Genomic DNA, 23,802 nt, shown 5'->3' on the forward strand with positions numbered 1-23,802 from the left:
AGTGGGTTGAACTTTGAAAATTTTCATATTGATATTCCGACTTTGAGGGACTGTAACTCATTTAATATGAAACCAAAATTAACAAAATTATAGTCTAAAATCATGTACAAACTCTAAAAGACACTCTGGAAAAAACCACATGTCAATCTGACATTAAATGAATGAGATATGCATGTGTTAACATTTTCACAAAATACAAAGTACAAAAACAAATAGCTGAAAAGTTGAAAATTTTCAGTTTTGATATCCCAACTTCGGAGGACTATAAATTATTGAATATTAAACCAAAAATGACAAAATTATAGTCTAAACTCATGTACAAACTGTAAACTATAATTTGGAAAAAATCACATGTTAATCCGACTTCAAACGAATTAGATATGCATGTTTTAAAACTTTCATCGAATACAAAAAAACTGAAAAACTAAAAACTTATAGCTTTGATATCTCGACTTTGGCGGACTGTAAGTCAATGAATATAATACTAAAAATGACAAATTTATAGTCTAAAATCATGTATAAACTCTAAACTACACGTTAGAAAAAACCGCATGTCAATCGAAGTTGAAACGGATGAGATATGCATTTTTAAACGTTGCATAAAACCTGTTCCGACCCTAAAAGTGGTTCCGGTTCCTAACACCGGTTCCGGTTTTTAGACCCGGTTTACTCGGACCCGATGAACCCAAACCCGGATTATCCGGAACCCGAATAAAGCCAATTTTTAAACCCAAAACCAGAACCGGTTCTATATATTTCGGTTCTAATGGTTCTGGCTCCGGTCCGATCCGGTTTTCCGGTTCTAAATCTTATTTTTAGTCCAAAGATTTTTGGACCAAAGTGACAATTTTTAGCAAACCATAGGGACCATTTGTGCAGTTTAGTATTTTTTTTTTTTTTTATAAATATTTATGACTACTTAATCCTTTTTAATATGAATATTTAATTATTTATACATTAAAAAAGTTTATGATAATAGTTTTTATTAAATAATATTAGCTACAACAAACCAAAAGTTCATTCCTAACCATTATGGCATTATGGGTGCAATAATAATATAACATGAACAAAATTTGGAATACTACAACAAAACAGAAAAACAAAAATGTATAAATTACCCTTTTCATGATTCATTCACGTCCCTTGCATTTTGCGTGTTCCGTCCATTTTCTCTCGCTCTCTCATCGGAGCTTCAGTTCTCCTCCGGCAACGATCCACAAGATTCGCTGCTCCACGCTCATTCTTTCCTGCGATCAACAACCCCGCCATGACGACTGAGTAGTAAGTTCTTTTCTTTAGCATCAAATATGATCTGTGAATTCTCGAATCAACGCCTCTACCTTTCACGTGCGATTGGTGTTCTTTAAATGATACAACCACTGATCATCAAGTGTAATCAATTCTGTAAATTTTCGATTTTCCATTGGAGCTTGATTCATCAAATTTGATGCGGGTGCTTATTGTTTATGTGATTTTTATGGTTGTTTTCATGTTTAATGTAATTGGATTAGGTCGTGGTTGAACGAATAGAATGCCAAATTGGTGGTGTATGAGATAATGAGAAGTAATATTTATGAAGCATCTTATCAACATAATTTTGTCATTTTGTCAAGGAATACTAAAAACATTGTTGTTTCAAGTGGTTGAAACAGAAACTTGGGTAAAAAAGAATAAAAAAATTTAATCTTGGTCTCATTGATTAATATAATGTTACAAATTTTCACAAGAATTGAGCATAACTGAAATTCGTTATTGTTTAATTAAATTGTTTCAAAGATGTTGCCATGTCACTGCCACATCATCAGAACATGATAAATCTAGAGCTATGGCATGATCTGTATTATTACTTTAGGGCAATGTCATGTTTTGCAGTGATTACCTGTTCAAGCTTTTGCTTATTGGAGATTCTGGAGTAGGAAAATCATGTCTACTTCTGAGGTTTGCTGTAAGTCCGTTGTTAGATCTTAGACAAAATATACTTTATGAATAATAAAACAAATTTTCTCAACGCATTTTAACTTTGGTATTTGTAGCCATTTTTATTACATATTTAACGAATTTCCTTTGTTTTCTCTTTTCCCCTCATGATCGATCATAGGATGATTCCTACTTGGATAGTTACATAAGCACCATTGGAGTTGATTTTGTAAGTAAAATTTCTAAACTTTGGTTCATAGTGGTTACATGGGACAGGAGTACACAAGCTTTCTAGGACTATTATCGATAATCACCATGAGGAGGACATTCATGTCTTTTGCATAGACCTGTCTTTTTTGGTAAAACAAAAATTAAAAAATTATAATTTTTTGTCCTATTGACATCAATCCCGATCCATTATACACTTAACACAGTACAACCTGTTCTGTCATGTCATGTCATATCATGTCCTGTCCTATGTAAGAAAGTGTGTCTTACCGGCTTGAATTTATTATGTTTTTTCACATTTTGTAGAAAATCCGTACCGTGGAACAAGATGGCAAGACAATTAAACTTCAAATTGTAAGTCTATAACATTTGACGTGCAATTTTTTTTTTTTTTTTTTTTTTGTGTGATTAAAATTGTAAACCTTTTTGTTTGTTTTTATTTTATGCATAGTGGGACACAGCAGGACAAGAACGTTTTCGGACAATTACAAGCAGCTACTACCGTGGGGCCCATGGCATTATAGTGAGTGCTCCTTGTTTATTTTTTACAATCCCCTTTTCTTAATTTTATAATATTTTTTTATGTCCGTGTATAGGTGGTTTATGATGTAACAGACCAAGAAAGCTTTAAAAATGTGAAACAATGGTTAAGTGAAATTGACCGTTATGCAAGTGAGAATGTGAACAAACTTCTTGTTGGAAACAAATGTGATCTCGTTCAAAATAAAGTTGTGTCAACTGAAGCAGCCAAGGTATAAGTATAAATAAACCGATTTATTCATTCCATGTCATCTATTTAATTAAAAATAATTTTAGGTGTTTGTTTGATGTTTATATATCTGAAATGTGTAGGCATATGCTGATGAAATTGGAATCCCTTTTATGGAAGCAAGTGCAAAAGAGGCCACAAATGTGGAACAAGCTTTCATGGCCATGGCTGCTTCAATCAAAAATAGGTAGGCAACTAATATTATTTTGTAACTGGACTATATCCGTAAAAGTCAAGTATTCACAGGGACTAAAGTGTAACTTTTTAACCGGTTGTTTATTTGTGACTTTTTCATTTATATAAATGCAGGATGGCAAGTCAACCGTCCATGAGTAAGTCAAGGCCTCCAACTGTTAATATTCGTGGACAGCCCGTTCAGCAGAGTGGTGGATGCTGCTCTTCTTCATGAGCAAATAAAAAATTTTAGAGTTAGAATGAATGTTAATATTCGTGGACAGCCCGTTCAGCAGAGTGGTGGATGCTGCTCTTCTTCATGAGCAAATAAAAAATTTTAGAGTTAGAATGAATCCCTTCTTCCTGACCTTATATTTCACTAATTGTAAAAAAAAAAAAAAAAAAAAAAAAAAAAAAAAAAAAAAAAAACAGAATATTTTGTTTTCTTGATGAGAAATTGGGTTCAGCTGAGCTAAACCAGTAGTTATTATCTGGTTTATTGGTAGTGAGGTTTTGTGATGATTTAAAAGATTATTTCAATATTTTGGCTTTGTGGTTTAAGGTCTCAGCTTGAACTGAATCACATATTAAAACTTTAAAAAAGACTTGGTAGAGAGTTATGGTCTCTAATATATTAAATCCTTAAAAAAAAATTATTGCTATGAAATGGACTTACAGCTCATCTCAAATCAGTTTTTCACTGACCTATACTTCACAAAAAAAATATCATCATAGACCTTTCTTGGTATATATATGAACATTTTCAGAAAAAAAGAAACATATATATCATTGATAATTCTTCACTTATCTAAAATGTTTAACAACGTCCATCTAATTTATTGTTTTTTTTTTTAATTACACGTTCTTCCTAAAAAATAATATATATTACTTGACTTTAACATAAAACAACATTAAAAAATTACTTGTAATTAACATTTGATTTGAGTGCTTTTTTTTTTGATAAATGATTTTTTGAGGATTAGTTGATCAAAAAATATTAAATATATCAATCCAATGCATCTCAAACACAATACAATCTTTTGTTTTACAAAGCCATAGTTGCACCACATCCAGTCATCCAAATGAATTGGACATCAATGTGTAGGTCACCACATCAAATTAAATCGAGTTATTTTTTTTTATATCACCATTGGATATACTTTCCAAATATTCCTACAATATATTTATATTATAACAAAAGAACACTCTTATGATATGAGATTTTACAAAAGAAAGATCCGTGTATTGTATCCAGACAATAATCACCAACTCATGGTGTACAAAGTACAAACAATGACAGCATGTGATAAATTATAAAAGTTGGAGCCCTGTAAATAGAAACCAAAAAAAAAAGGTCAAAATCAAAATCCAGGCAAAACTGAAAGGTCAACTATTCCTCTTGGGAGTTGAGAAATTTCTCTAAGCAGTGCAAGTCTGTTATTCCTGATCTTTTCATCCTCCTGCATTTACAACAACAATTCATTACAGATTTCTTTTCAATATAAATTAATACAAGTTTTGACTTTTTAAGGTCAACCACTTCCAAAAAAAATATTTTGTTGGAACTTGAAAATTGGAACCAATTCATTTATTGACAGCAGTTCTCCATGTGAAGTGAATAAAAATTTCAAAATTTTCAAGAGTTCAATATGTTAAAAAGTTAATATAAAATATAATCAGTTTGGTTGACCTAAAAAGTCAAAGTTTAGAAAGGAGCTTGAACTTACCACCATGACAAAAATATTGGTGAAAAAATCTTCTAGTGGCTCAACTAGTTGCAAAGAGATTTCCACAAAATCATCTACTTCAATACCTGATATTTTCAAAAAGAAACAACTTCATGACAAGTGCAAACTTAGTTTTTTACTTAAATACCCTTCAATAACAAAAAATCTAATAAACAAGATTACCCGGATGTATTTTGCTTCTGATAGACAAGAAAGTGCTCCATAAAGCTTTCTCTTCATTCGTCTCCAACAATGCTTCATCCACCTATAACAAGCCAAAAAAGACGTAAATGCCCCTCTCATCCTCATCATGAAAAATAGCACTTGTATGATACCTGTGTGTCAACATCCACATCTTTTCCACGAACAATTCTTGTTGGCCTAGAATATGCTTCAACCACTTTTGGCAAAACCTCACCTCGTGACAACACATCCATCTGCATAATAATAATAATATATTACACACTACTAAATTACTAATTTGCCCATTTTCATTATTCCAAAGTAGTGAAAAAAAGTCTGAAGAAAATGGTAATTGGTGTTTTGGTTGCTTACTTTGTATGCAGATTTTGCTGCCAAATTAGGCCAATTTGCACGCTCTAATAAAACTGCACGAACCACTTCAGGGTTTATTCCCTTATCAACCTAAAATCACCAATCAAAACACATTAAATATTTCATATTTATATTTTCATTTCATAACTATAACTACTTGATTCCAACATATATGATTAAGTATTTCATATTTTGAAAGGGTTGATAAATGAAAAGACATACCAGAAATTGCTCAAGTCTCCGTGTCACAAACTGATGCACCTAAAATTTGGAGAAAAATAATGAAAAATCACATCTTCATAGCTATAAGTAACATCTGAACGAATTATCGTGGCATAAAAATAAGAATATAAAGAATAATAAATAAGAAAAAAAAGATGTGTCTACCTCGCGTATTGTTACAGCATCTATTTTCAAAGATTGCACAGAAGCAGCAACTTTCAAAGCATGTTGTAAGTCCAAGTTTCTATCTTTTTCTACCAACACTTGGACCTAAAACAAACACCCATCAATATTTATAAATTATAAATTATAAATTATAATCAATCAAAAGACAGCAGATAAGAGTTGACTAATTTAAATTGTCACAGTTGACTTACAAGACCATATGAGATTCTTCGTAGACCAAAAGGGTCATTAGTTGAGCTCGGTTGACATCCTGCTCCAAACAAACCAACTAGGCTATCTAATCTGCCAAATTCATAACAACAACAAAAAAAAAAAAACAATTCAAAATCATCAATTAAAATCAAAATCATCAATTAAAAATATATATATTTTATATTTTACCTGTCTGCAATTGACAATACAGTCCCTGCATCGGTTTCCGGGAGAATATCACCAGAAAATCGAGGGAGTGTGATCTCAAACAACGCCTCTGAGACCTAAAACATTAAAAAAATTCACATGAACAAAAATACTCTCACATAAAAAAAAAGGAAGGTATTGATGAAGTCAAAAAGTCAACCTCTTGTGAGTATCCTTCACGAAGAGCATAGTGTCGTGCCATTATTCCTGATAGTGAAGTGAACTCTGTAACGACAGCTGTCGAGAGGTCTGACATGGCAAGTGATGCAGCTTCCTGAATAATCGGGAACTTATCTTCAGTTAACCCTAGAGCTAACCCTAGTTCACTAATTGTACTCTCCACACGTATCATTTTGTCCTCCATTGTTCCAAGTTTCTCCTGCATATTTTGTAAAAAAAAAAAATATAAACCAATTTTGAATATTCAACACGAAGTGTAAGAGAAACTTACATGGAAAAGAATTCCATTTAATTGACCCCGAAACTCTGAAAACCTTTTACTAGTGTCTAATTCGTAAAAGAATTTAGCATCTTCATATCGAGCTCTACATTAAAGAAACTTACTCAAAATCACCAGTTAATTTAAATAAAACTTTTAAAAAGAAAAATAGAGAGAAAACAAACCTGAGTACAGCCTCGTTTCCTTTCGCAACAACTGACTCACTAATTGCTCCATTTGCAACCTGAACATATACTTCAAATACATTAACTGAAGTTTAAAACTGGTATTGGATTATTTAAATTATATATTTTATTATATCTCACAGCAATGAAATATGGTAAGAGGTTTCCCTCATTGTCTGTCAAGGCGAAGTACTTTTGATGCTTCTGCATAACCTGCAAGAGAAAAAAAAATTAATAGAAAAAACCAAAACCATAAGACATTTTGTTTTTATTTGTGTTTGATTATACTTGAATCATACCATTATTAAAAGATCTTTAGGGAGCACTAGAAAAGACTCTGAGAATTTTCCAAGGACAGGAACAGGTGCCTCAACAAGGTTTACAACCTACAGTTATTACAATTTATAAAAACTTTTTGTAATAAATTTTTGAAAAAAGAAACAAATATTAAGGAAGATAATATTAGTTACCTCATCAAGTAAACTAGTTTTCATCACAAGACATCCATTAACACTTTTTGCCAAATGGTTGGAACGTTCTAGAATTATTTTCTTCCGTTCCTACAAAAAAAAAACAATTATGGAATTCCATATTTTTATGCATTATTATCAATAATAAATTATATATATATGGAGTTTTAAGTCACCTCAGTGTCAACAGAAATTCCAGCTTGTTGCATTAGAGTAGCATAAGACTCTGCACTATCAATCTACCCAAAAAAAAATCAAAATATCATATGAATGAATCATTAACATATTCAAGTTATAATATATAACACATACCGTGATTGTAGATGATTTTGTATTACGGAGACCATGAGAAACGTTACCACTGCAATACAAAAATAAACATTAAAAAAAAGAATCAGAATTGCATGAAATAATCACTTACCTTAAAATACCAGCAAATGAAAAAGGAACAAATGCATCTCCATGAAGTGCCAAAATCCAACGAATAGGTCGGCTAAATATGACCTAAATCATAGCAAAAATATCTGATTATTCATTATTCACATATTAATTAACCACAAATTTTTTTTTTCTTCTGGTAATTAGTTACAAGGGACACACCTCGGAGTTCCAACGCATGGACTTTGGAAATGATATTTTACTAATTGCACCAGGTAACTCTTTTGATAAAACCTATCAGAAATAAATACATTATCAGGTTCATTAATTTGATCAAGATATTATTACATAAAACCTATAAATAAAAACATCTATGCAGTACTTGATTTTAAATAGATGAAACAAAAAGGAACTGAAAGAAATGTTTAACTATTTGCATATTGTAGATTGTACCTCCAGAGCAAGCTGTGCAGACTCCATCACACGAACATAAACATACTCTGTCTTGCCTATAAAAAAATACAATCTTTTTATTTCATAAAATAAGTTTTTATTGAAATCCAAGTGATGATTATATAAACTATAAAGATATACCTTCTGTTTTTTTATACAATGAGTCCACTGTTACGGAATTTCTACGACAAAACCCTTCTGCTGCCTGAAAAACAATGAGTCGCTATAAGTTAACTACAAAAGTGAAAAGACAAAACTACCCTTCTGCAAGTTAAAAATAAACAGGAATGATAATACCTTAGTTGGATTTCCTTGATTATCAAAAGCTTTTGAAACTGGAGGTCCTCGAACCTCAACTTCATTTGCCACTTGCTTAGAGCATAGATTCTCAACACTAATCTGCAAGTTAAATTATCATATTAACAAATTAGAAAGAAAAGAAAAAGATTCTAAAACTAAAATCGTTTTATAAAAGGAAAACAAACAAAATAAGAAAAGGAAACCATACCACAAGTCTCCTCGGGGTGCCAAATACAGAAATTTCACTATGAGTCAACCTTTGTTTTCCAAGTAATTGGACAATTAGATCTTTGAGCTGAAACACAAATACATTATAAAACAATAATTTGAAATGAATAACAATTAGTAAAAAATCCATTATCAACTTCAGATACTTGTATTCAATAAGAGCATGAAATGAGAAAAATTAGTCTGTAGCAAAGAACATACTTGCTGCCCTGCACTAGCAACATCATTTGGTGGTAACTCTTCTGTCCCAATCTCAAGAAGAAACAATCTTGGTTCATCAGAAACCTATACCCCATATCAACAATATGGTCAAATTACTTAAACCAAAGTCAAAGGGCAAAAAAGTAATTGTAACGCACCTTTTTGGCTTCTGATTCTATAACCTCATTGGGAACAACAAGGTTATTAGCTTGAGAAATAACACCTAATGGATATCCAAGTGACTCTCTTGTATTCGACCAAAGCAGGGCACATTGTCGAGCTAAACTGAGAGGGTAAAAAAGGAAATTGTAACATATCAAGGGTAATTTTGTCTTTTTTTTTCTAAATATAAAAAAAAAAAAAAAAAAGTTACCTGCGCATCCGCCCAAAATAACGAGCACGTTCTGTTACCCCAACAAAGCCTCTAGCATCTAATATATTAAAGGCATGAGATGTCTTGAGAAGCTGATCATACCTATGAAAAGATTAAAAAAAAACATGTTATATGAGATTATGAATAAATAAATGTGTATGTGTGTGTGTCATATAAAGTGAAAGAAAAAAAAAAGAATAAAAACATACGCAGGTATTGCAAGGCCTAAATCAAGCAAAGCACGTGATTCTGCCTCGAAAAAGTCAAAGTGTTTTTGAATATGGTCAACACTGGCATGTTCTAGATAATATGCACTCATTTCTTTCCTGAAACAGAAATAAAACTTGGTAAATAACTTTCATCCTTTAATTGATTTTTATTTTCACAAATTAGATAAATTTGAAAAGTGCTAGCAAGTAAAGACAAAATAGCCCACTCGTTCTCAGAGAAGAGCTCCCCATAAGTAATTCCATCAGCATATTGGATTTTCTTGAAATGATCAACTCCCTAAACATCACAAAAACACAATAAATAGCAAGCAAAAGGGTAAAAACGGAATTACAAAAGAATATAAATTGAGCTATATATTTAGACCTGAAGTAACATTAGGATGCGCTCAAGGCCATAGGTGATCTCAACAGATACTGGCATCAACTGAAGACTTCCAGCCTTCAAGAAGATAATATTTAATATTAATAAAGAAATGGTACATAAAATAAAAACAAAATTTATGGAATTGTATGTATGAATATGATACCTGTTGGAAGTAAGTAAACTGTGTAATTTCCATTCCATCCATCCATATTTCCCAACCCAATCCCCAAGCACCAAGCACCTAATGATCAACATTAGGTTGTAAATGTAAGTTGTTTGACTCTCAAAAGTCAAAGTAGATGTTTAGAACAAAATGGAGGAAGCATATCTTCAATTTCAATCCTAAAAACAAAAAAATAAAAAATTGTGGGTTACCGGGCTTTCCCAATTGTCTTCCACAAATCGAATATCATGCTCATTGACATCAATACCTGAGCCACAACAAAAAAAAGTTATAAATTATTGTTTAAATGTAAATCAAGAAACCACTAAATTATACAGATGAAGTGTTGATTATATAAAAATCACAACCTAGAGCTGATAGACTTCTGATAAAGAGGTCTTGTGAATTTCCAGGATCAGGCTTTAATATAACCTGAGAGAAAAAGAGAGAGCTTTCAAGGGACACTTGATGTATTTGTTTGAATTTCATGTGTCAAAATAAAGAAAAGACCAATTACAAGAAAATAAAAGTAATGTATTTATATTTCTTTACCCATAACAGCAATATACTATGTAACCCATAATAGCAATGTAAGTACATTGCTATTATGGATAAAATAAAGTACATTGCTTATATTGGGAGCAAGGGTAAAAATGGAATTGAAAATGATATAAACCTGGAATTGAGTATGACGTTGAAGCCTATTAGGGTTTTCACCATAACGACTGTCATCTGGACGGATACTTGGCTCTGCATACCTTCCACCACAAGCTACCAAATCAGCCATCACAATATTATTATTAAAAAAAAAAAAAAAAAAAAACTCATTTCACTCATAAAAATGGTATTCAAAAGGGTAAGAGTAATATTGCATGTATACAATGGTTGACCCTTTATTTGTATAATACTTAAAAACCATTGAAAGCATATATATATATATATATATATATATATATATATATATATATATATATATTAACTTCTGATAACACACTTACGCAACATTCCATGGCTCTGGACCAAGGACCCTTAGAAATGTTAAGGGATTCATAGTCCCAGCTCCAACCTGGTGGATACAAAAAAAAAAAAAAAAAGGGAATAATAAGCATATGAGATGTTGTTCATATGGCCTTTAAAGCATAAACACTGAGAGAAAAGAAACAGAAAGTGGAAGTAATTATAAATATCTGATGTTGTAAAAGGTGTTATAATAATAGTGAGTACCTCTGTATTGCTGCACTGCATTATGGTACATCCAACAGATGCCCAGTACTCCTGCATTATTGAACAAATGAAATTTTCAAAAGAGGAGCTAATGAGCATTGTAGCTACATTTTGAAGGAAAAAACAACTTTGGAGAACACTAATAGTGATGATGATGATAAAAACTAGAACACGAGAGAAGTAATAAGCTCTGTGAATTCAATTGGGATGATCATGATTTTTCTAAACTACAAGTCTACAACACAAATAAAATAATATTGCAAGTATGATCCTCTAGGGTGGATAATGGATTTGCAGCATCTCAATTAATCTCTATCTAAAACATACACAGACATGTTGCAGAGGATTCATACACATGATTGATGATTCTAGAAGACTGAGTATACATACTACATATACAACCAAACTAATATAAAAATAAATTATCTCATAATTCATTTGTTAAATTTTAAAATAAATACACACAACACCTATAATATCTGATTCCCATATCAATGGGGTAAGGGGGAGTAGATGTAACTTGTAAGAAGTCATACTTCCACCCAAGGGTAGAGACTAGAGAGAGCTTCCATAAATACACACTTTAACTTAATGCACCCATATTAGTCTAAATTGTGAAAGAACACCAAATCATACGTTGACTTGCTTTCTTTTTTATCCCTCAAATGCATAGAGCATAAATTTTGTTAGAGGTTTTTAAACTTGATTTTCAATCCGTTACTTTTAAATTTTCATCTTCCCACCAGAAGAATAACCTTGTTATGATTAACAGATTGGGAGAGAGTCAACATCAAATTCCAAAACCTAAAGTTGCACACAGTAAAGTGATTCCACAAGGGATAGAATTAGAAAGACCCCTACTTTCTAGGCTCAAATTCTAGAGCTATTTCCTTTCATTTGGTCGAAAAGATTGTAATTATACGAAGAAACATGTTGTCAGTTATAATAAAAGAAAGCTTTTTTTCAAGATGTTGTGTACTTAAGAAATGCACCTTTATGTGACACATAGATTGATGATGTTCTTTGGATTTTATTCTTTGCAAATACCTAAGTTGAAGTCTAGAACAACATTATAGATGAAACTATCTGGAAACACACTTTACTTATATAAACTTAGGAGCTGTGCCAAATAGTGATTATTGCAAATTTATTACACGTCGACCAATCGCAAATTCACTGAAATTTCTTTGATTACTGTTGTTGAGTAACCCCGAAACCAAAGCAAGAATCTTCATTTTAACCCCATAAATGAATAATACGATTGAATTAAGCAATTAAACTCTACAATTGGCATTCCCCTGCATTCGAATTGAATTATAACATTCAAATTACAAAAGTGGGTATAGGTCAATATTAGTCGAAACAGTCAATCACCTGGAGACGTTGAATGGCTTGTTGAAAAGTGGGTATAGAAACTTTAATTGGCCGTTCCTCTGCATTTGAATTTGAATCTTCTGTCGTCAATGAAGGGTGATCATGTTGAGTAAGTGCATAATTTGTGAAAGAACAGAGAGGGGTGGTGGCGCTGCTGAAACGGGTTCGTATAGGGAGGTGGTGTAAGATGGTACGGCGGTGATGATGGTGGATAGTGGTGGTGAATAGAAGAGAAAATTTGGATTTATTGGGTCTGAGAAGGGAGGTCACCAGTGGCAGTGTTAGTATCCCCATATCAATCACCCTCTTTGGATTACAGAGCGTGGAGTGTGGGTTTTGATGGGTTTTATCTGGAGGATGACAACGGACCCCAACCAATCTCTCTTTGGGGTTTTGGACTGTGATGAATTTCAGTGAGATCCCTAAGGTTTCATATAATTACACAACTCCCCCGTCAACATGAATGTATTGGGCCATTAATCGATGTAGTCAACTTTGATGATATGTTTTAGGGTTCTACATTTGGAATTTGGACATAGAAAAACGAACGTTAAGAAATTTGAAGTGGAGGTGCATACAAATTTCGGTTCGGATTCTGAAACCTAAAAGTGGTTTACGATCCGACTGTCAGTTTATATCGGTTAGGGGATTTTATTATTTTAATAGGTTTGGGTGAAAACGAAATAGAAATCGGTTTTCAAACATATAACAAAAAACGATATTTATATAGTAAAAAAATATTGTTATCATTCCTTATTTATTCACTTTGTTGTTAATATAAAGTTTTAGAGGTTTTCCAATACTGTTTTCTCTGTTTCTAGTTTCTACTATTTTTGATTAGGAATGGGATTTAAAACTGAAAAATCGGATCGAAATTGGAACCGTTAGAACTGAAATATATAGAACCTGTTTGGGTGCCGGATTTAAAAATTGATTTATTCGGGTATCGGGTCCTTCCTGTTTGGGTAAACTGGGTTTAAGAACCGAAACCGGTGTTAGGAACCGAAATCGTTTTTTGTGAAAAGTTTAAAACATACATATCTCATTTGTTTGAAGTATGATTGACATGAGGTTTTTTTTTTTTTTTTTTTTTTTTTTTTTTTTTTTTTTTTTTCTAAAGTGTAGTTTATAGTTTACACATTATTTTAAACTATAATTTTGTCATTTTTGGTTTCATATTTATTGTCTTAACAATCTCCCAAAATTGGGATATCAAAGCTGAAATTTTTCTGTTTTTCAATATTTATTTATTTATTTATTTGTATTATGCAAAACTTTTAAAACATACATATCTAATTCATTTGACGTCGGATTAGCATTTGGGTTTTTCCAATGTGTAGTTTAGAGTGTGTACATGATTTTATACTATAATTTTGTCATTTTTGGTTTAATATTCAATGACTTACAACCTCCTGAAGTCGAGATATCAAAGTTGAAAATCTTCTATTTTTCAGCTTTTTTTGTAATCTGTAAAATTTTAAAACATGCATATCTAATTCGTTTGAAGTCGGATTATCATGAAGTTTTTTCTGTGTAGTTTAGAGTTTGTACATGATTTTTACTATAATTTTGTCATTTTTGGTGTAATGTCCCGAAAATCTGAGGTAATTTTTTTTTTTCATTTTTAAAACAATAAATCATACAAACGAGTTGTTCTAAAATCGATCAAAGTGAATATATCATTTAAACATCAGATTAATATCATTAATTGCCAATGCGGAAAACTTTAGAGGATGTTGTGCAGTCACGCTGGGCCCTTCCCTTTCTAACTGAAAGTACCTGAAATCATAAATATGAAACTATAAGCACAAATCTTAGTGAGTTTCCTAAAATACCACATACCCAAAACATATAAGTGTCATGGGCTACCCCCATGGTCTTTCCTTGGAATGCCGAGGGCCAAATCCCGGTCTTAAATACGAGTGTCAGGGGCCAGAGCCTGGTCTTTCATACAATCGCCAGGGACCAGTTCCTGGTCTTTCATGCGATTGTCGGGGGTCAGATCCTAGTCTTTCATACAATTGGCAGGGGCCAAATCCTGGTCTTTCATACAATAGCCAGTGGCCATATCCTGGTCTTTCTTGCAAGTATCACAGAGACAACTAACATTCCACATAACAAGTAATGGGTCGGTATTGGTGCCTTCGACCCATGGATATAGTAAGAAGACTCAACTCACAGTTTGAAAGAATAGTTGCACCGATCACGGCTCTAAAAGTTATCTCTACCGGTCACTTATACAATTAATAGGAACCCAAATCCCAAACTATAAATCAAATTACCCAAAATACCTTTGGTCAAACTTGGTCAACTCTAGTCAAAGTCAAAGTCAAAGTCAACGGTCAAGATTCAAAAGTCAATATTTCTTCCCAACGGAGTACGCCCTGTGTACCAAGAGCTTATTCCATTAAGCCCTTACGTCCAACACTCAGATCCAAGCCTAAAATGATGTCCTAAGTCATAAAGTTTCTAACTTTATGACTTTACATGGCTAAAAAGTGCTTAATGTCCAAAACCCAAAGTTCTTAACCCAATAAGACATCACAACTCTTGTATAGAAGGGATAGAAGGGTCAAGATCACATTTTTATGGTTCATAATAGCTCCATAATGGATAAAGTTTCCAACTTTATCCATTAGAATGGTCCCAAAAAACAAGATCTAGTCTTTACGTCTCAAAGGGACCCAAAAGTGCATCTTTTTCAATTTAATCCATTAAGTACAAGTCTCCAACCTTTAGATCTGAATCAAAATGATGTTTATATGGATAAATTTTCTAACTTTATCCATAACAAGGTCACAAACTTTCAAGATCTAAACTTTACTCACTTAAAGTGACCGAAAGCTCATAACACCCAAAACTAGCTAGATCCAACAATTTCATCATCAAGATTCAAACTTTATACCTCTAGAAGAAAGATCAAGGTAAACAAAGTCTGGATCTACAAGCTCCAATGCAATCAATACTTCTTTAATGAGTTCCTTCTTCTCCAAGGTGCACCAAGAACACTCCAAAGCACTTAAAAACACATTCTTTTTGCTCACAAGGCTCAATCTAGGGTTAGGGTTACAAGAGAGGGTGTTGGAGAGGTGGAGGCTGAGAATGGAATGGGTTTGGGGGAGTTAAGGAGCTTAAATAAGGCTCAAAACACGAAAATAGGGTATAGGCACTGATCGCGTATGCCCAACGTACTCAATTTACACCCAACGTACTAGGGATGCCCTAGTATGCGGCTCAACCCAAAACCACCCTAACTTCAAACGGTCTTAACTTCTTCGTTCCAACTCCGTTTTTGACGATCTTTATATTGACGGAAATGTATTAAAGAGCTTTACAATATTATCTAAATATCTTGGACTAAAAACTTCTCGAACAAAAATCCATATTTCATGCAAGAATCCAACCTATGACGTTTCCCGTTTTACCCATTGACTCCAAAACACAATTCAAAGGTTTAGATCTTATAACCATCATTACCTCCTTAAAAAATGTCTAAACATCGCCTCCTTAAGGCCCAAATCCTTTACACAACTGACTTCCGGCCCACAACCCTAAATTACAGAATGATCCTGAATAGGGTGTTACATTTGGTTTATTATTCTAATGAATTATAGCCTCCGAAGTCGAGATATCAAAGCTGGAAATTTTCAAAGTTCAGCACACTAAGTAGTCAACAACAAATTCAAGTTTTCCCAGGTTTTACGATTCTAAAAACGCACAAGGAAAAGGGTCAAACATCAAGACATAACGCTCAAACACATTATGTATTCACCTATTAGTTCCTTAATGGCCTCGTGATTCCTTTTGATTCCCATACAAATCCTATGCTTTCAGTAGTGCGGGCCCGTTCTACCTTCCAAACCTATCCGTAGTCGACTTAGAATTGATTACAAGGTTCTAAGTCACTGCAATAGACCATTCCTAGGTGTACTAACACCCACATGCTCCTAAGAGTCGCAACTAACTTCCTAGGTGCTCCTTTTAGGATTATCCTCAATCATGCTCCCACACCATAGGCTGCCTCCTGCATGGTAGTTATACATAATATAGGATCAAGTAGACTCTCGAATAAATGAATCTACCCTAAGCCCACAACCAAACAAGAAACATGAAATAAGGCTAAGTCAGTCATTCTAATGTTATATAACCCTAATCGTATACAATTATACAACATACACTTAACAATTAACATAATAAATTATCACATAACAAGAAAATTCCTAAGCTATAAGGCATCACAGAAGTCATACAATACTATCATGTGGTGCCTGAAATGATCCTTAGCTTATCCATTAGCATGCATTTCTAACAATTCACATATCAGTAAGCTCAAATTCAACATATAAAATAAGTATGGATATTTTGGCAACCACCTTCATGTTTGGGCTCTGGCTGACTATACATATCACATATTCTTATAGAACCAAGGTCGAGTCAGAAATCCATGTTCACAATCCCAAGCCAACAATCAAACAAGAACATGACAAGAGACCGAGCCCATGTCTCCAACCCAATCATTTTATTAAAATTTTCTTTTTCAAAAACATTGTGTGAAAATTCTCAGATCCTAGTTTGAGTTTGGATTTACACAAGTGTTCCTCCAAATCCCTCAAACCAGAGCTCTCATACCAACTTGTAACATCCCATTTTCACAAACATTTTTTTTTTCATTTTTAGTTAAGATAAACACCATTTCCATAAACCCAAGTTAGGAAAACTCATTTGTTCTAAAATACAACTGTTTAAAAATCTGAGTAATATAATAAATGCGGAATCTCCAATGTTGTTGATGAGTGTGTACAACCACACCTTTGCTTTACCACGATCAATATTGGTACTTGAAAAACATTTAATCCATAACTGTAAGAGAAAACATAGTGATTTTCCCCAAAATACCACACACACAATATACATACAATGCATGCACACACACAAGTCTTCAATTTGACTGGACCGCCTCGCGAGGCCTACAATACACCGTGGATCGCTAAGATGGGCCTCTAATCACGACTGGAGCCCCTCCCATGCCTACAACATACAATTGGTCTGCACTTTGCCTACAATACACCGTTGACCCACCCGAGTATCTTGGCCTACAACACAAAGTAGAATTGTCTTAACCCACCACCCAATATGTCGACATATAAACCAAGCAAGTAATAAAACAAGAACGTAAACACAACTCACTACATCATACCAAACCTCATACAATGCTCTATGTCATTATTGGAAGATCACTAATGAATGCATAGCTATTTGCAATTAGATGTGAGATAGACAGTCGAATAAGTGATCCCACTCTAGATCCACAACTAAACAAGGACATGCAAGCAGGCCTAAATCAAGAGTTCTCAGGTTATCCTACATAACTGTATACAAACCCTATGACATTCAACTAGACGATCACCGACCCCTGGTACTCTAACCAACATACTACTACTCCTATATCCTAGCATACAAGGACATAATATAGTGAGGAAACACACATAAACAAAGACCCAAGGAAACACAACAATACGCTCACTCATTGCATTGATCGCTCCCACGAACCGAATAGCACCAAGCAAATATAAAATCTTAATCAATAACCTAATTCCTTTAAGTTTGACTAGGTGTTAAACTGGTCAAAAAGTCAACAATCAACAAAAGTTAACGATTAGCCAATTCAACACCTACTACAACATGGAGACCTCTTGGCCACGTCGTGGGCACATCAAGACAAAACAGTAATAATCATGACACCATCACACTGTAGGCCTTCCTTAGCCACGTCGTGGTCTTTGGTAGAATACCTTTTTCTTTATTAAGAGCTTAATCCATTTAGACTAAGGCTCACTGAAACATCCCAAAAAATACCACCCAAAAATTTTTTGTTTGAAAACTTTACTAAACCATAATATCAATTACCAAAAGATAAAAACCATGAATCATGTATCTCAAAATGTCATAATAAATTTATCAAATCGAAACTAGTGTCAAAATCATATAAGAATATCATAGTCTATCTCCCAGGCTAAACTATGGTGTGTGCTATGCCATTAACCCGAGCTCTTCCCCTTACTAGCGGAAGTACCTGAAACCAAAAACCGAAACTGTAAGCACAAAGCTTAGTGAGCTCCACCAAACTACCACATACCATACAAAAACATATAAAGCAACTACTGGGCCTTGCCCACTGCATCGGACCGAAGTCTAGAAATTGCATCGGACCGAAGTCCAGAACTAACCAGGGTCTTGCCCTCCGCATCAGACTAAAGTCCAGAAACTGCATCGGACCGTAGTCCGGAACTAACTAGGGCCTTGCCCTCTGCATCAGAACGAAGTTCAGAAACTGCATCGGACCAAAGTCCGGAACTAACCAGGGCCTTGCCCTCTGCATCAGACCGAAGTCCGGAACTGACTGAACATAGCATCGCATAATCATAACTACTAGCATAAACACATATACTGCATACTGCATCGGACCGAAGTCCGGAACACATAACACAAATACATGCTTGAATCACAAAGACATCAAGCACACTGAACTACTACATCGGACCGAAGTTCGGGACTACTACTACTAAATAGGCCGACTTTGTGGCCGTAGACCCGTTCCTACTGGAAGGAAACTCACCTCGTAACGCTGGCTACTGAGATGCTAAATCTGAAACTGGCTGACTGCTGCTCCAGAACTCCCCGGCTACAAATTCCATAGATACTAAATTAGATACTGATAACTGTTCTCAGGATAAAATGACTAATTTACCCATGGTCAAAGTCAACTTTCAGTTGACCGGACTTGCCGAGTTGGGCCGCCAACTCGCCGAGTCCCTAACACCTTTTCTAATCCTTTACTCGCTTCAACTCGTCGAGTTCTTCTTATGAGTTAACGTCGAATCTAACTTCATCTAACTCGCCGAGTTGTATGAACAACTCATCGAGTTCTCCTTCATCATATGAACACGTCTAGAATGTGACTCGCCGAGTTGTATGAACAACTCGTCGAGTATGTTCTTGAGGAAAGAATATTGCCTTGGACTCGCCGAGTCTCCTGCATGCCACTACTATACAATCGCTTCTAGTCGGTCTCAGTACATCCAATTCATAGATTTGGGCTTCTAGGGCTGGTTTTGCACGTAAAGTTTCCAACTTTACGTTCATACACACGAGAATGGGGCTAAAACACCAAAATCATCCAACACTAAGCACTTAGGGTTTGGAACAAGGCTGTATTTGCATAAAGGTAGCTACATTAAGCTCCTAGAGCTCAATAACATCCAGATCTATGGTTTCCATCCTAAGGAGAGTTCAATTCTCGAGTTTGAATCATATAAGGCTCCAAAAGAGACATAAACAATCAATAAAGAGGGTTTAATGGAAGAATAAGCGGGGTAATAACTTTATTACCAGAATATGAAGTAGATGGAAGCTAGTTCTTGGATCTCCTTCCTCTTCAGTTGATCCTATTTCCTTCCTTCTCTTCTACAACTCCCAAGCTATCACAAAACACTCAAGCTCAACAATGGGGACTAGGGTTTTACAAAGAAATGCTCTAAAGGTGCTGGAGGCTGGGGTGGGAGGCTATAATGACGTTTAAATAGGTTGCAAACCCTAGGATTTAGGGTTTCATCCAGACTAGCGGAGTTGCCGAGTTCGGGATACAGATTTGTTGAGTCGCCTACTAAAGACGCGTGCAAATCCTGCCTCTACTCGACAAGTTGGGCTACTGACTCGTCGAGTACCTCTTAAGAAAGGAAAAAAAATACTTTATTTAAATTACATACTAGAAATGGGGCGTTACACTCATATGATCAGATCTTGTACTTAATAGCATCGTAATGGATAAAGTTTCCAACTTTATCCATTAGGATGGTCTAAGAAACCAAAATCTAAACTTTAAGTCTCAAAGGGACTAAAAATGCATCTTTCTCAACCTAATCCATTAAGTCTAAGTCTCTAACCTTCATAATTGATTCTTTATAATGTCTAAATGGATAAAGTTTCCAACTTTATAGATTAAGAAGCTCCAAATAAGCAAGATCTAAAACCCTAGATTGGAAGATGTTCAAAACATACTTTTATTCATGCATGGAGTAAAGACAGCTCTTGCATGTACTCTTTACTCCACCAAATAACCAGATTTGAACCCAAACATTATTCAAAAGATCAAGATTCTCCAAAACTCTATGGAACAAGCCTCAAATGGGACCAAAACTCAATAAAATGGACCAAAAAACTAAACATACCTAGATCCAAACATGAAATACAATAAAGCTTGGAACTTTGTGACTTATAGAGGTCCAGAAGGTAGATGAAAGTTGAGATCTTCAATTGCCAAGCTTCAAGGATCAATCTTGCATGAAAGCCTCACTCTAAAACCATCAAAACCACTCCAAAAATGGATGAGAAAAGCTCAAAGTATGAAAAAGGAGGCTAGGGTTGCTCCTAAAGAGTTCTAGATGAGATGGAGGCTAAGAAAATGCCCTAAAACATGAATCCTTACCTTTAAATATGTTGAAAACCCTAAAAATCATGGGTTTGGGCCTACCCAACTTCCACTGCATGGAAGACAATTCTCCACTCTATGGAATTTGTCACGTCGTGGAAAACAAATCTCCACTTTTGTGGTGATTGTCACTATGTGGAAGACAATTCTCCACTTTGTGGCGACAGTTTTTCACCCAAACCTATTCTAGCTGCAAACAGTCATAACTTATTCGTTTCAACTCCGCTTTCGGCGATCTTTACATGAACAGAAAGGTATTGATGAGCCCCACAATTCTATCTAGTTACTTTTGACTAAAAACATATCAAACTAAAATTATTAATTCATGCAAGAAGCCTGAATTATCACATTTCCTATTTTACCCTTTTTTCCAAGGCATAATTCGAGGTCTTTAATCACGTAACAAACATTATCAATATCTGATAGGGTCTAGAATCTTTTCCTTTGAAGCCTAAGACCTTTAATCAATGAAGTTATGATCCGCTATCCCAAAATTAGAAACATCAAGGAAACTAGGTGTTACATAAATGCTAATTTGACATGTAATATCCTAACAAACTTGATCATCACCACGAAAAGGTTTCCTCATCATTTCCTTGAGTCTAGGTGTAACCCTTCGCAACCAGTCAGGATTTAACGTGTGTACATTCCCATATATGTCAGTTTTCTTCTTGAAGACTCATTATCTTCCAACGGTTTTAATTCTAGTTGTGTGATCAACCAAGTTCCAAACTTGGTTATTGTATATAGACCAAATCTCGCTCTCCACCGCCTCTTTGTATTTAGCAGCCTTTGGGCCTACAATGGCTTCTTGATAGCTATTGTGCTCATCATCGCCAAGTAGTGTGTCATTGCCCTCAGTGATATGGTAACCGTAAAACTCAATATTATGACACTCTCTATCAGATCTATGTGGATGAGGTGGAGGTAAGTTAGATTTCTCAACTACTAAACCAACCTCTAGTTGAGTGTTAGGGCTAACTTCATTTTGTTTATTGATTGACTCTTGAATCTCATCTATATCAATTTGGCTTCCACTAGTTCCTTGGGATATTAGATCCCTATCTTAGAATACTTCCCTTCGAGCAACAAACACTCTGTTTTAATAGGGTTTGTAAAAGAAATATCCAAAGGACTAAATGAGAAAGAAAATGAAAAGATATAACCAACCACTTTTCTTTTTCTCTACTTAACACCCATAATACCATGCATCTATTTACCCTAAAAAACATGATTAATACACAAATTATCATAGCCATTATGTTTTTGCATAAAAAATAAGATCTAAAGACGAAACAACATGTTAGATACAATCATATCCTTATTCAATAGAATGTTCGAGCATATTCATTATCTTAATGAAACTAAAACAATTAAAGTAAGTTGTTTCTTGTATTTAACCCTAATATGTTTGATAAATTTTCACGTCATACCAAATGAAGAACATATGCATATCAAATTTTACTGATCCGAAGTTTGAAAATCTCATGTTATTTTTAACTACTATCTGTGATCCATAATACAAAACAACCAAGATATATATTTTACCTTCACATAAGTGTCTATATATGGATATAGGATAATACTTATTCTTCCTCCGTGTATGTGAAATAGATCATATATACATAAACACACATCGTTAAACAAACACGTTTACACGCACAAATAGAGAAGTGGACGATTAAAAATATGAAACATACAATTTTCAAAACCCTCATATTTGTGTAAAAATCCTCAAATTTAGAGGCTATTTTTTAGAGAGAAATGGGATAAGGAAGCAAGTGATTAAAGGTGGTGGGTGCATGGTGGTGTGGTAGTGGTGTTACAACGGTGGCTGCTAGGGTTTTTAAAAAGAAAACATGGGTGATGAAGCAAGAGTTCGGGCTAGGTTTTTTAAAAGAGAATAAGATAGGTGAAGGTGGTAGTGGTGGTAATGGTATCCGTTTCTATGATTTTATAGAGAAATGTTGTGGTGGTGGTTAGGGTTTCATTATAGATTTGGATAAGAACAAATAGAATGGAAGATGGTCTGGAGAAAAAAAAGTAGAGGGAGCAAGATATGGTGGCGGAGAAGAAAGACTGGTGGTAGGATTGTGCAAAAAGCAAAAAAACCGAGCTAATCTGAAACCGAAAAAACCGAAATAGAAAAAAAATTGACTATCTACGGGTCGATTTCGGTTTGAGTATTTAGGTATCAACGGATAACCGAATTGAACCGTTATATATATATATATATATATATATATATATATATACATACATATATATATATATATATATATATACACACACACACACACATATATATATACATACATATATATATATATATATATATATATATATATATAGTGGTTCAAATGAGAACCCAAAAGATTAAGAACCCTAAAAACCAATGTTTGAATGTTTTCATTAAGGGCATTTTCGACAAATCAAACATTAGTATTATATTAAACAATATTTTTCATTCCTTAGTTTACGACTAGTTTCCACTTTTTGTTGGTTAGCCACTGGACCACCACTAGACCGCTACCGGACCGTCGTCGGACAACCGCCGGACTAACTCCAAATTCAATAACATTTTCTGGTCGTATTCACAGCTTAATAGAATAAGCATTGTAGTTCTCATTTCTTTGGTAATACTTTTTAATATATACCACATTTTTTGCAGCCAAATATATAAAATTTTTATAAACTAAATAGATTTATGGTTTAACAAGTTCAATTTTCTCTTTTCTCTAAATTGTAGAGTTGG

General features: G+C 34.0%; 2 protein-coding genes across 4 annotated transcripts; one reads left to right on the forward strand and one right to left on the reverse strand.

The window, feature by feature from the left end:
- The first annotated feature begins 913 nt into the window (after nt 1-913).
- On the forward strand, nt 914-3,793 carry LOC111885665 (GTP-binding protein YPTM2). Its single transcript, XM_023881912.3, has 8 exons — nt 914-1,281; nt 1,873-1,945; nt 2,099-2,146; nt 2,452-2,499; nt 2,597-2,668; nt 2,742-2,897; nt 2,998-3,101; nt 3,224-3,793. Exons 1-8 carry the CDS (start codon nt 1,268-1,270, stop codon nt 3,321-3,323), a joined length of 615 nt encoding a protein of 204 aa, XP_023737680.1. The 5' UTR covers nt 914-1,267; the 3' UTR covers nt 3,324-3,793.
- Nucleotides 3,794-4,207: 414 nt separating this feature from the next.
- On the reverse strand, nt 4,208-12,943 carry LOC111885652 (glycine--tRNA ligase, chloroplastic/mitochondrial 2). 3 transcript variants are annotated; one of them, XM_023881890.3, is made up of 36 exons: nt 12,560-12,943; nt 11,186-11,236; nt 10,960-11,027; nt 10,638-10,719; nt 10,330-10,393; nt 10,174-10,229; nt 9,962-10,039; nt 9,799-9,873; nt 9,641-9,711; nt 9,414-9,530; nt 9,205-9,306; nt 8,990-9,116; nt 8,832-8,915; nt 8,611-8,697; nt 8,400-8,501; nt 8,244-8,307; nt 8,103-8,158; nt 7,872-7,943; nt 7,693-7,775; nt 7,584-7,632; nt 7,448-7,510; nt 7,272-7,361; nt 7,101-7,187; nt 6,943-7,014; nt 6,802-6,860; nt 6,629-6,722; nt 6,338-6,556; nt 6,160-6,254; nt 5,970-6,060; nt 5,758-5,862; nt 5,593-5,631; nt 5,371-5,460; nt 5,151-5,252; nt 4,999-5,080; nt 4,816-4,901; nt 4,208-4,548 (listed from the first exon to the last, which is right to left on the reverse strand). In XM_023881890.3, exons 1-36 carry the CDS (start codon nt 12,851-12,853, stop codon nt 4,450-4,452), a joined length of 3,255 nt encoding a protein of 1,084 aa, XP_023737658.1. In that variant the 5' UTR covers nt 12,854-12,943; the 3' UTR covers nt 4,208-4,449. The 3 variants fall into 3 exon arrangements, with proteins under 3 accessions (XP_023737658.1, XP_042756948.1, XP_023737659.1); XM_042901014.2 differs by having other exon boundaries at nt 10,638-10,711; nt 12,560-12,589; XM_023881891.3 differs by having other exon boundaries at nt 10,638-10,732; nt 12,560-12,589.
- Between the last annotated feature and the right edge of the window lie 10,859 nt (nt 12,944-23,802).

This window comes from Lactuca sativa, chromosome 4 (assembly GCF_002870075.4).
Source record: "Lactuca sativa cultivar Salinas chromosome 4, Lsat_Salinas_v11, whole genome shotgun sequence".
NCBI classification, from domain to species: Eukaryota; Viridiplantae; Streptophyta; class Magnoliopsida; order Asterales; family Asteraceae; genus Lactuca; species Lactuca sativa.